We start from the raw sequence: 14,203 nt of genomic DNA, 5'->3' as shown, positions 1-14,203 counted from the left end.
TACCCCATAGTTCGGCCATCTGTTGGTAAAATTATGAAGTATTACGAAGCTTTATTGTACGAGCGAGGCTGAGCGGCGAACTGGGCAACTTCGCCAGGCTTCCGTACTTCACGAATGAACTACTTCATTTGAACGCTTCACGGCATAGAGTGAAATGAATGAAGTAGTTCACGGGAATGAACGAGTTCGACCCATCTCTACTACGATAGAAGGCGAGCGGCTACGGCTCACGCGCTCGGACGGCGGCGAAGCAGGTTGACGCGAACCCGAACGTGGAGTCGCGCAGATACGCGCGGCCCCCGGGGAAGACTCAAAAGTCCTTGCCGTGCGAGCCGTGACGTCAGAGCGGCGACAGGAGGAAACGGCGAACACGTCCGCCTTATCAGGGAGGGCGCGCGCTGCTGACGGCTCCCTTCCACTGGCACACGAGACGCTGCGGCGCAATTGAAAGCACCTACAGTGGCATCAGAAAGAGCCGCCTCACACCCACTCTTGTAAACACGGTGTTGCAAGCGCCACAGTTATGGGACGGGCATCCACAGCCAAACTTTCACATCTCGAACGGAAACCGCTGCAACTGTTGCATAATTCTTCACTAAAGGCACAACCGTACACTTGGTCTTTTCGACATTGACTGTCAGGCCAAGTTCTGTTGCACCTTTCTCCAGTTGTTAATAGATTTCGCTTAGCACAGCGCTGTTTGGTGCGAGTAACGCCACATGGTCAGCGTACGCTAGGTACTGTAGTGAACGATTTAAGAAGGTTCCTCATTAATGAGGAGACATTGTCACCCTGTCCAAGTCCCTTCTTCACTTCCACTTCTCTGGAGGTTTCGCCCTGTATTTTTACTTTACAGTTGGTTACGCTGAGGGTCATTATAGAAAATTAAATGGGCTTCTTAGGTATTCCAGCCTCTTCCATTACATTCCGCAATGCCACTCTTGAGATGCTATCATAGGCTTGTTTAAAGTCGATATAAAGCTGGTGTATGTTAATTTGATGTTCGTAACATTTTTCGAGTAGTATACGCAATGTGAATATCTGGTCAGTTGTTGACCTATTTCTTCTAAAGCCACTCTGATAGTCTCCAACTCTCTCTTCCGCATATGGAGTAAGCCTGTTGGTTGGAATCTTGGAGAAAACTTTATATGTAGTATTTAGTAGCGCAATGACCAACCAACAAAACATACCAAATGTCAGGATAGCCGACAGGGAGTTTGAAAGGGTGAGAGACTTCAAGTACCTTAGGTCGACTGAGACAAATAACATTGGCAGTGAGGTGAAAGCCAGAATATCAGCAGATAGCAGATGCTACTTTGCCGCATTAGCCATGGAGTTCGCTTCTATCATGAAAATCCAAAATCCTCATTTACAATGCAATTATAAGACCAGTTGTTATCTATGGTGCCGAAACGTGGACATGACTGTAAATGAGCAAAGGATCCTTAGCATATGAGGGAGAAAGGTGCTAGGATAGGGTGGATAGCAATGTGCGGCTGTTTGCCGATGATGCTGTGGTGTACGGGAAGGGGTCGTCGCTGAGTGACTGTTGGGGGATACAAGATGACTTGGACAGGATTTGTGCTTGGTGTAAAGAATGGCGGCCAACTCTAAATACAGATAAATGTAAATTAATGCAGATGAATGGGAAAAAGAATCCCGTAGTTTTTGAATACTCCATTAGTAGTGTAGCGCTTGACACAGTCACGTCGAATAAATATCTGGGCGTTACATTGCAGAGCGATATGAAGTGGGACAAGCATGTAATGGCAGTTGTGGGGAAGGCGGATAGTCGTCTTCGGTTCATTGGTAGAATTTTGGGAAGATGTGGTTCATCTGTAAAGGATACCGCTTACAGAACGCTGGTGCGACCTATTCTTGAGTACTACTCGAGCGTTTGGGATCCCTATCAGGTCGGATTGAGGGAGGACATAGAAGCCATTCAGAGGCGGGCTGCCAGATTTGTTACTGGTAGGTTTGATCATCACGCGAGTGTTACGGAAATGCTTCAGGAACTCGGGTGGGAGTCTCTAGAGGAAAGGAGGCGTACTTTTCGTGATTCGCTACTGAGGAAATTTAGAGAACCAGCATTTGAGGCTGACTGCAGTACAATTCTACTGCCGTCAACTGTCCGCCTGGTAGCTGAGTGGTCAGCGAGACAGACTGTCAATCCTAAGGCCCCGGGTTCGATTCCCGACTGGGTCGGAGATTTTCTCCGCTCAGGGACTGGGTGTTGTGTTGTCCTAATCATCATCATTTCATCCCCATCGACGCGCAGGTCGCCGAAGTGGCGTCAAATCGACAGACCTGCGCCAGGCGAACGGTCTACCCGACCGGGGTGCCTAGCCACACGACATTTCCATTTTTACTGCCGTCAACTTACATTTCGCGGAAAGACCACAAAGATAAGAGAGATTAGGGCTCGTACAGAGGCATATAGGCAGTCATTTTTCCCTCGTTCTGTTTGGGAGTGGAACAGGGAGAGAAGATGCTAGTTGTGGTACGAGGTACCCTCCGCCACGCACCGTATGGTGGATTGCGGAGTATGTATGTAGATGTAGGTGTACGTAAAATATATGGCCCAATATATGATCAAGAAAGTTGGCGCATCAGTACGAATGCAGAACTAAAACACCTTTTTGAAAACCTAACATTGTCACTACCGTTAAAATAAGAAGACTGCGGCGGGCAGGGCACGTGGTCAGAAAGGAAGAAGACAGAGCGTGTAAGAGGATTTTTGATGGCAAGGCTAGGGGCAGACGGCGGAGGGGACGCCCAGAGAGAGATGGGTGGGTGGAGTTGAAGAAGACATGAAAAAGTTGGGTGTCAGGGGATGGAGACGGAAAGTCACGGACCGGATAGAATGGCAGGATATTGTGATGCAGGCCAAGGCCTTTCAAGGGCTGTAGAGCCGAGGAGTAAGTAAGTAAAGGCACAACCGATTTCGTAATTTAAATTACATCATCAGGTACAAATCTGAACAAAAGCAAGGAAGTCGCCGTAAGCAGTATTACGCAAAAACAATATCACAGAGATAAGAAGTTTCCACAAGCCTCAATACTTACATTATATACAAGTATAAACAATGACTCAGCCAAAGCCGCGCCGGGACGGAGCGCTGCGACTGCCGTACGAAACCGACAGGATATGAGAACATGGGACACGGGGGAAGTGGCGCTTGCGCGGAAGCGAAACTTTGGGGAAATGGTTACGAACCGGGCGTACAAAAACTAAACATATTAATAAAGATTGCAAATGACAAGTGAGTAACTCATAAGGTTAAAAGCATAGAGCCTATTTACGAACATAACATCAATAATTAAAACGTTTCAAAAATTCTAAATATTTCTAGATTTATTTATTTAGCGTATGGCGCTACACACATGGTTTACACTTGTTACATTATGAAATTATATGATAAAATACACTATAGAATACATAAGTGAAGGATACATATTCAGATAAAATATAATACACAAACACAATAAAAAGTAACATCACAGCACATATTTTGCGCTACACAAGTCTTCAAATTCTGACGTCCAAATTGGCGATCCATTCGAGGCAGGGCGGTGTGGCGTTGAAGAAGTCAGCCCGACTACCCTGGTAGGCTCTTAATTCACAGTCCTGGGCGATGTGCTGTATTGTTTGATTAGGTGCCCCACAGTCACAGCTAGGGCTGGGAAGCTGTCCCCACTTGTGTAGATTGTGTGCACATAGTCCGTGTCCTGTTCGGATTCTGTTTAGGCTTTTCCATAGCTGTAGTGGAAGTTCAAAGCCCTTAGCTTTCTCTAATGGACAGATAAGTTCACGGTTGTCAGGGGAGGCACTATCACTCCAGCTCTCGTGCCATTTAGTATCCATGCTGAAGTTGTCAGCTGACAGTTCTTGGGGCAGTCTTAAAGGCGGATTTCTGGAGCGGAGTCGTGTTCTTTCCAAAGTTGGGACATCTCTATGGATAGGAAGTAGGGGGTTATTCATTATTTTTGTGTATTCCTTCATCAGAGCTTGCTATCTTCGTAGGGAGGGTGGAGCTATAGGACTAAGTGTTGGAAGCCAAAATAGTGGGGTAGTCTTTATGCATCCACTTATGCTTCTCATAGCAGCGTTGAGCTGGGTGTCCACGTTGTTTACATGCTTGCTGGTTAACCACGCTGGTGCAAAGTACTCGGGTGCAGAGTACACTAAGGCGAGTGCAGAGGTTCGTAGTGTGTCTGCTGCTGCTCCCCAGTTAGTGCTGCAGAGCCTCTGAATGAGGTTGTTCCGTGAGCTTATTTTATTGGACACATTTTCCAGGTGTCTTTTGAAGGATAATGTCCTATCTAAAGTGACCCCCCAGGTACTTTGGATATGGCTGATATAGCAGTTGACTGTTATTCATATGAACCTTCAGCTCATATTCCGCCATTCTGTTGTTCAAATTAAAACAGCTGACTTCAGTCCTGGTGGGATTTGGTATTAGTCTCCATTTGGTGAAATACTCATGCGTTTTGTTTAGGTCAGTTGTGAGGATGTTTTCAGTGTCTTCAAACTGCTTGCTTTGGATAGCTAGTGCCATATCATCAGCATAGCTGAACTTCCTTGAGATGGTTTCAGGCAGGTCAGAGATGTAAAGATTAAAGAGCATTGGTGCTAAAACTGATCCTTGAGGCAGTCCATTGTTCAGTTACCTCTGTTTGCTTATGTCATTACCCTGTATCACCTGGAAGTATCTATCCGAAAGCATGTTGTTAAGTCTCAGTGTCATACGGCAGGGGATTACTTTTATCAATTTGTGTAGAAGTCCTTCCTTCCATAGTGTCATAAGCATCTGTTAGGTCTATGAAAGCTACCGCAGTCTTTATTTGTTTTTGAAAACCTGCTTCAGAATATTTCGTTAGACTTACAACCTGGTCTGTGCAGCTCCTATTGGATGTGAAACCTGCCTGCTCTGGTGGGATGACTTCTAGGATTCGTGGGCCCAGCCTGTTGAAGAAAAGGAGAATAGCCCCAGTAAAGGCACCAAAGACGATGGTGAAAGAGCGAATGAACGAGGCTATTCATTTAAGTAATCAAATATAGCCAAACTGGCTTTATGATTTAATTCAGTTTGAGAATTACGAGTCTGGTTTGAAAATATTCTTAACGCACGAAAGATCTCCAGCTCTTCCCAGATGTTAAGAACATTACTATGGTTCAAATGGCTCTGAGCACTATGGGACTTAACATCTCTGGTCATCAGTCCCCTAGAACTTAGAACTACTTAAACCTAACTAACCTAAGGACAGCATACACATCCATGCCCGAGGCAGGATTCGAACCTGCGACCGTAGCAGTCGCGCGTTTCCGGACTGAGCGCCTGAACCGCTAGACCACCGCGGCCGGCCAAGAACATTACTCTTGCTTTCCGTACGATAGTATTGTCTTACAATTTTGCATCCCCCAACCTGCCTCGTTCCGGTGCTTTTTGCAATGTTTTCTCTCATCCCATTTGTTCGTAGGTTCCAGCTTCATTGCCGCGTTTTAACAGATGATCAACACTTTTTGCGAAATTTCCCAAATGTTAAAGATTTGGGTTCGGGCTGCAAAAATGGCTTTACCAATATAAAGTAAGTGTTCAGTCATGTGAAAATCTTTTCTCTCTGTGGTATGGCTGTCGCATAATATTGTTAACGGTCTCTTTCTTCTTTTTATTTATGTTTGCACCTGACGATGTAATTTAAGATACGAAACTGGTCGTGCCCTTAATTAAAAAAATTACAAAAGTGCAACGGTTTTCATTCAGAATTATGAGTATGCTAGAGGACCCTAAACTGACCACTTTTAGATAGGACACTTTTCTTAAGTCATTAGTAGGGACATGAAAAAAATCTTTGTATTTTATGACCAATTCCACTTTTTTCCATATCCATTATTATTTTGGCGAATTTGACGTCTTAATTTTCAAGTATACTCTTCATCACTCAGGAAACTGTCCATAGACAAAGCGAAAAAGTTTTATTTCTATGGTCAACTCCTGTGCATTACTTTTCAAAATTTTTGTCAATTTCATTTATAATTTTAAAGTATGTGCTGTAGTATTCACGTCTTCAATATTTATAAAAAATTATCAGTGGGAACATTCAGAGATCGTTTTATTGTATACAGAGTCCCACTGATTTTTTACCAAATTCGCTTTTAGTTTTTGCCAAAATCATTGTTATCCTTGGCTAAATTTTATTTTTTGTCAAATTCGGTGCTCTTTGCAAAATTCGTTATTTTTTGCAGAAGTGGCTGTTCATTGTTGTCAAATTCGCTGTTCATTGTTGTCAAATTCGCTGTTCATTGTTGTCAAATTCGCTGTTCATTGTTGTCAGATTCGCTGTTCATTGTTGTCAGATTCGCTGTTCATTGTTGTCAGATTCGCTGTTCATTGTTGTCAAATTCGCTGTTCATTGTTGACAAATTTACTGTTCATTGTTGACAAATTCGCTGTTCATTGTTGCCAAATTCGGTGCAATTTTTTTTGCCAGCTTGGCGGGTGATTAGTCAAGAATATTACCTACGATTATTACTTAAGTCATTAGCAGGGACAGGGAAAATCTTATTGTAGCCAATTACGGTGTTATTTTTTACCAAAATCAGTGGTATTTATTGACACATGCTGTGTTATTTTTTGTTAAATTCTGTAGGCGTTATATTTACAGTTTGGCAGCTTGTTTTTGAAGTATTAATTTTATTACAAAAACTAATCACCATTAAGGACTAGAAACATAGCTATATTTTATAGCCAATTCGGTACTACCTTTTGACAAATTACTTGTTTTTTTTGCCAACGTTGGTGTTACTTTTGACCGTTTGACGGCTTATTTATCAGTTCTTTTCTTTGCATGTTTTACTTAATTGGTTAAAGAATTGTGTTGAAAGTAAAAATTAGTTATATTTATGGAGCTCACATATCACATTAAATTGGAAGGCAAACAAGCATTAATGTTAAATCTAACTAATATAACCAATTAAAGAAAAAATTTCTCTGCAACTAAACACCGTCTAGTGTTTTTTTCCGTAATGAAGACGTTGCCATAACTTACAAGTTCTCTTCTGAGACATTATTGCGTCGATCAGCCAATACTTCACTGTACGGCACTGTATGGATAAGGGGAAAACGTGGATGATCCAAATACCCATGTTTTTACGTGCTATATTTACAAAACCCGATAAACGTCACGTTTGAAATCACACTGCATTACTTACGCTTTACTGGCCGCAGACTGACAGCTTACTTTGAAAATTATACTCAAAACACACACTGTATTTCGTATCACTTGCCTTCATTTCACATTTGGAAAATAATCGTCCAATTTTCTGTTGTTTTTTATTCACTTTTTACTGTCTAAGATCTTCATTTTTCGGAGAGTTAGAACATCGATACAGTCGAAAGAAAGTTTTCTTAATAGTCTAATAAAAGATCAACATGAGTGGTAGAGGTTTCCTGGAACGCCTCCTATTAACTCTCTTCTCTACCGAACTCAGTTTGTTCACTATGTCACCACCACCTAGTAGGTGGTGGTGACTATATCCGCATCACCTAACTCCTCGTTCATAGGTGTCGCTATTTAATCACTAGAGGAGTTTTTCGTCGTCTGCTTCTTGCCAACTAGAAATATGTGTAATTAACGATAATGTTCGTTTTGATTATAACAGGATACTTCAAGCTTGGCTTTTCTTTATTTTTTAACACGCGGGACTGCAGGGATAATCCGGAGTTTACTGTAAGGTAAAAATAAGTGTTATGAGTCTATGTTTGGACATGGAAGGAAATTGACTTCAGCACAACTACAGACACTTGGAAATGTCCATATTTTTCTGCTTACTTGGAAACTGGCATTTCCACCCCAAGCTAATATCTCTTCGGAATATAAAGGGTGATCCAAATGCCCCTGCCAAAGGGTTTTATGGAACCCACAACGCCTTCAAATACCGCACATAAGATCTTCATGTTCTCTCGCTCGCTAAGTGCAAACTATTAGTCCTACAGAAAAAACGAACATGACCTTGCTTGCAGCAAATTTAATGTAGTAAAATTTTGTACTGTGTTAAGTTTTCGGTGGAGGCCACAGTTCTCGAGTTATTCAAGACTAACATGTTAGGTCATTTTTGTATTTTTTCATTGGATAATGCGAAAACTACGACCTGTAGCGCAAATGCATCATAGTACAAAATTTAACTACCTTAAATTTACTACAGAAAGGTCCTGTCCATTTTTTCTGTAGGTCTAATAATTTGCATGCAGCGAGTGAGAGACTATGAAAATCTGGTGCGTGGTTTTCGAAGGCATTGCGGGTTGCATAAATCCCATCAGTAGGGGATGCAGTGCAGAGCCTTGCCAATCCAGGTATACGTAATAGGGTCTTTGCCGTTTTCTCATTAACGCAGTTTATCGTTGTTGTCCTATGAATGAAACAACAGCTTAAGATTATGAACTGAGACTTGCATGTTCCACTTATCAGTGGTCTGCACCGTTTTGTTTTGGCTGTCCTGTCCTATCCTGTGGTATTGTGGTGCAGGTAATCAGTTGTACCAGGTCTGGCAGCCCTATACCTGCAAACAAACAATATATTCATTACATAACTCTTGCCATTCAACCTGTACGCCAAACAAAGTGTTTACTCCGACCAAATGCAGCCAGGACAGAAGTCTGCATATTCCTTCTAACCAACAGAATTGCAAACCAACAGCTCAAAGTGAACTTCTGTCAGCAAAGGTTTGGATATAGGTTGCAGCCTAAATCCCTTGGTGTCATACTGCATCGACCATAACGTATAAAGAGACCTGCAAAACACTATCCAAGCAGCTGAAGACCCCAAATAACAGCATAAAGAAACTGGCTGGCACAACCTGGGATGCTGACGCACCCACTCTATGCGCTGCTGGTTTGACACTAGTATACCCAGTAGCTGAATACTGTGCCCCAATTGGCAACATAGTGCTCGCACAAGGAAATTAGGCACCCATCTGAATGTATCAGTGAGAATTACTACAGGTACATCAAAATCAACACTTATCCCTCGCCGGCCGGAGTGGCCAAGCGGTTCTAAGCGCTACAGTCTGGAACCGCGCGACCGCTACGGTCGCAGGTTCGAATCTTGCCTCGGGCATGGATGTGTGTGATGTCCTTAGGTTAGTTGGGTTCAAGTAGTTCTAAGTTGTAGGGGACTGATGACCTCAGATGTTAAGTCCCATAGTGCTCAGAGCCATTTGAACCATTTGAACTTATCCCTCGGCTGCACGCCGTCGGTAACATCACATCACCTGTATTGTGACGCCAAGAAGCAACAAGTTGATAATGGAGGAAGCTACAGCACCCTAATCACCCCCTAAGCATTCCAGTTCAACCAATCTTATAGGACTGTACTCGTCCAGACCATTTGATATCACACACTTCACTCTGACATAATGGAAGAAAAAACGAGGGGTTTGACGCTAAAGAAGAGTGGTGAAAGAGATGGAATGCCGCAACAATAATATACCAGGGTGTTCAAGATCCATCTACAAATCTACCAGGATTTGATCTGAAGAGGAGTGAGTGGACAAGAGCGAGTAGGACAAGAACCGCTCAAGGCAGGTGCAGTGCCACGACGCACAAGTGGGGACTCCCAAACTCTCCAGCCTGCAGTTGTGGGGCCCCAGAACAAACCGTTCAACATATTGTCAGAGCCTGCCGCCTGAGACCATTCTGTGACTTTGGTACTGAGACTTGTTTCTGCCACTAGACATTGAACTCTTGACTGAATGTATCTGTTTTAAATGCGAACATTTTAGGTTAGGCTTTACCGTGACTGTTATTGACATGAAATGAAACTATTAGTTTGCCGGCCGGTGTGGCCGAGCGGTTCTAGGCGCTTCAGTCTGGAACCGCGCGACTGCTACGGTCGCAGGTTCGAATCCTGCCTCGGGCATGGATGTGTGTGATGTCCTTACGTTAGTTAGGTTTAAGTAGTTCTAAGTTCTAGGGGGCTGATGACCTCAGATGTTAAGTTCCAGAGTGCTCAGAGCCATTTGAACCATTTTTGAAACAACTAGTTTACTGTTACCAGTCACTGTTTATTTATCTCCACGTTTGAAACGCGTCATGGAGATAGATAAACGGTGACTGGTAACAGTAAATTTGTTTCATTTATTATGTATTTTAAGTAACAGTCCTACATTTAAAGTTTAAATGCTCTCCTTGTTAGTATTATTAAATTACTAATTGTTAGAATTTACACATATTAACATTGTGTCTAAATACTTAAACGTATAATTGGAAACTATAGGTATTTCATAATATATGCTGTTGTCGCCTTATGCACAGGTCGACATCATCGGTTTCGGTTCCGGAGAAATTTAGGAACTCATCGGTTTTTGTTCTGGAGAAATTTAGGAACTAATCCAATGACATCTTAGAACGTACACGGAAAAAAAAGCAAAGCTACGTTTATAGCACTTGTAGATTCGGAGAAAGCTTTCGACAAAGTTGACTGGACTACACTCTGCAATTTCGGAAGTACCAGAGATAAAATACAGGAAGCAAAAACTTGTTCACAAGTTGCACAGAAACCAGATTAGTGTAGTTAAGTGTCGAAGGACTTGAAAAGAAATCATCGGTTGAGACGGGAGTGAGACAGATTTATAGCGTATCCCCCACGTTATTCAGTCTGACACTGAGCGAACCGTAAGGAAAGCCAAGGAGAAGAAATCTGGAAAGGAAATTAAAGTTGTGGGAGGAGAAATTACAACGCTGGGATTTCCCGATGAAGCTGCAATTGTGTCATATCCAGTGAACTTGAACGAACTGGATATTTTCTTTAAAGCAGGGTACAAGATACGTATTAACAAACTCAAACGAGGGTAATGGAATGTATTCGAATTAATTCAGGTGGGCTTATGGAATTAGATTAGAAAATAGGGCACTGAAAACAGCGGGTGAGTTTAGGTATTTGAGGTGGCTGGTCCCGGCGGAGGTTCGAGTCTTCCCTCGGGCATGTGTGTGTGTGTGTGTGTGTGTGTGTGTGTGTGTGTGTGTGTTTGTCCTTAGGATAATTTGGGTTAAGTAGTGTGTAAGCTTAGGGACTGATGCCCTTAGCAGTTAAGCCCCATAAGATTTCACACACATTTGAACAAATGGTTCAAATGGCTCTGAGCACTATGGGACTTAACAGCTATGGTCATCAGTCCCCTAGAACTTAGAACTACTTAAACCTAACTAACCTAAGGACAGCACACAACACCCAGCCATCACGAGGCAGAGAAAATCCCTGACCCCGCCGGGAATCGAACCCGGGAACCCGGGCGTGGGAAGCGAGAACGCTGCCGCACGACCACGAGATGCGGGCTACACATTTGAACATTTTAGGTATTTAAGCTTCAAAGTAACTTATGATGGTTGAAGTAGTAAGGATATGAAATGCAGACGCAACAGAAACATTTGTAAAAAAAAGATAATTGCTTAAGGGGGGACGTACATGAAAATGACCAAATTTGTGAAAAAAATTTTATTGGCTCTTCATTTACTACATGGTATTGAAATTTCAATTACCAAATATTACGTTCCAATTCCGCTTCTAAGGGGGAAAAAAATAATAATTTGTAATAGCTTGCACAGGGCGACGCCCCCCCATCTTGGTCTTCATCCTCTCGTATATCTATTTATACTGCGTTTTTTTCCAGTTTTGTGCAGTCACAATGCAGGGAACGTTTGTGTACTACATCAAGAAGGCTGTGGAATAATATCTCTGCCGCTGGTTTTATATTCTTTGATTTATAGCGTTTGTTTACGAGTGTTTGTTTGGAATACATTTTTACGAAAGTTGTAAGTAGACTTGTTATTATATTTTGCAGCATGCCGCGTTCTAGTAAGGTGTTTAAAAAGGTTAGAAAGTGTCAAGCTTCTCGATGTAGTAAAGACAACTTGAAAACCAGCCCCATAATAACAAATGGAAACGATACTTCAACCAAGAAAGCGAGTGCTTCGAGAAGGAAAATTGACAGCTGTCAATCACTTGATGATTGTGGCTCAGACACTCAAGCTACTAGTGGTTTTAGGCTTATTGATTTGAAAATACTATCTGATATTATATCATCTGCTTGTGTATGTGCTGACTGTGGTGCAAAAAGTTTGAGATTATATGACGAAGAAAACAGAATTGGAATAGTGTGTATGTTGCATCTTACTTGTGAAAGCTGTCATTCAGACACTGCTTTTAGAACTTCGGCATCAAGTAACCGGATATATGAAGCAAATATGCGTTTAATATATGGCATGAGATGTTTGGGCATAGGCAGGGAAGGTACCAGACTGTTTTGTGGGATCATGAACATGCCACAACCAAGTGCTAGGTACACCACTGGAAATAAAACACTGCTAAGTGCTCTTCAAGAGGAAGTGGAAGAAAACTTGAAGTCCTCTGCAAAGGAAGCTGTGAAGATGAATAGTGAACTAAAGACAGAAGCAGATAACACGCCAGACACCGATTTGTGTGTGTCATGTGATGGAACGTGGATGAAGCGTGGACATACATCACTGTATGGAGTATCATCTGTCATTAGTGTTGATACTGGAAAAATTCTTGACGTTCAGGTAATGAGCAAATATTGCTATAGCTGTGTACTCGGAAAGAGAGCTGGTGAAGTGGAAGAAAATAAGTGGCAGGTTGAACACAAGAAAGTGTGCTGTAGAAATTATTCTGGTTCTAGTGGTGGAATGGAACCTGCAGCTATGAAACTTATGTTCCATCGAAGTGTGGAAAAGTACGGTGTTAGATACACAAAATACCTTGGTGATGGTGACTCCAGCTCCTTCAAAACTGTTTTGGAAAGTGAACCTTATGGTCCCCATTGTGCTATAGAAAAGTTGGAATGTGTTGGACATGTGCAAAAACGAATGGGAGGCAGACTTTTAAAATTGAAACGTGAATTGAAGGGCAGGAAACTTGAGGATGGAAAACTTTTAGGTGGTCCCAACAGACTCACAGACAAAGAAATTCATTCTTTACAAGTGTACTATGGCAAGGCAATAAGGGACAACAGTGGAAATTTGAATAACATGCAGAAGGCTGTGTGGTCTATTTATTTTCATAAACTATCCACAGATGACAAACCTGTACATAATTTGTGTGACATATCGTGGTGCAAATTCAAGCAGGCTGAGCGTGATGGCATGAACTATTCACACAAGCACAGTTTACCTGTGGCTGTTTTAAGTGCTATAAAACCAACATTTAGGTGTTTAGCAGAGCCAGACCTCCTACGAAAGTGTGTGCATGGAAAGACACAAAACCCTAATGAAAGTTACAACTCACTGATTTGGAAACGTTGCCCAAAAACAACATTTGTTTCAACAATTATTGTTGAAATTGCTGCATATGATGCTTGTTTAGTTTTTAACAATGGTAATCTTGGAAGAATAAAAACTCTACAGAGGCTAGGATTTCATCCAGGAGCTTTCACCTATTCAATATTGAAGGACATCGATGACAAAAGAGTTGCTGCGGCTGATATTACAGCCAATAAAATTGAACAGCAGGTTAACCAAAGAAGACAAGCAAAGAAGAGACTGCTTGCAGATGAAGAGGAGTATGCATATGGCTTGCACTAGTTCACACAGAGACGGTAAGACCTAATACAAACACTATCAAATCATTGATTCAGTTTTCCCGTAACTTACATTTTTATAACTTTATGTACCTTTTTCTCAAAAACCACAAAAGGTAGAGAAGTGAAATTTGGTATATGACTAGTCAGTACTATAGTGAAAAATTCTGTGGAAGGAATTTTCATTTAATAAAATAGTAAGGTATTTATGGTAGAAAATATTCCTTAAATTTGATATATTATTTTTCAGGGAAATTGGGAGACCCGTAAAAACTGAACAAAAGAAGATATAAAAATTCTGCTCCACAGAGTTTTGTAATTATTTGGTATGAAAGTGTGTACAAAAATTCATTAACATTGCTCTCACAGTTTTCTCAAAAAAGGAACATTTGTAATTACATTGTTGAAAAAAAATTAATTGTTAATAATTAAAGATGTAAAAGGTCAATAAAAATGAAAATTTAGGTTCATATGCGCATAACATTTCTTAATAACTGTACCAAATTTGGATTGATTATCTTAAAAAATTAGAGTTTTATAAAATACTTTTAAAATTACTGCAGTTTCGTGTACGTCCCCCCTTAACAAGTAATATAAATTTAAACGTTCGGAA

The 14,203-nt window shown here is 41.5% G+C and overlaps 2 protein-coding genes across 2 annotated transcripts in view; both read left to right on the top strand.

The window, feature by feature from the left end:
- The window catches only part of LOC126210657 (mitogen-activated protein kinase kinase kinase 10-like), a 696,141-nt gene that overhangs the window by 42,529 nt on the left and 639,409 nt on the right, over positions 1–14,203 (top strand). The window lies entirely within an intron of this gene.
- Positions 11,590–14,060, top strand: LOC126210658 (uncharacterized). Its single transcript, XM_049939989.1, has 2 exons — positions 11,590–13,608; positions 13,841–14,060. The coding sequence occupies exon 1, from the start codon at positions 11,840–11,842 to the stop codon at positions 13,592–13,594; it is 1,755 nt and encodes a 584-aa protein (XP_049795946.1). The 5' UTR covers positions 11,590–11,839; the 3' UTR covers positions 13,595–13,608; positions 13,841–14,060.

The sequence above is a fragment of the Schistocerca nitens genome, chromosome 10 (genome assembly GCF_023898315.1).
Source record: "Schistocerca nitens isolate TAMUIC-IGC-003100 chromosome 10, iqSchNite1.1, whole genome shotgun sequence".
In the NCBI taxonomy this organism is placed as follows: domain Eukaryota; kingdom Metazoa; phylum Arthropoda; class Insecta; order Orthoptera; family Acrididae; genus Schistocerca; species Schistocerca nitens.
The sequence above is the reverse complement of the archived record's forward strand: the minus strand, read 5'-3'. Positions and strand labels throughout refer to the sequence as shown.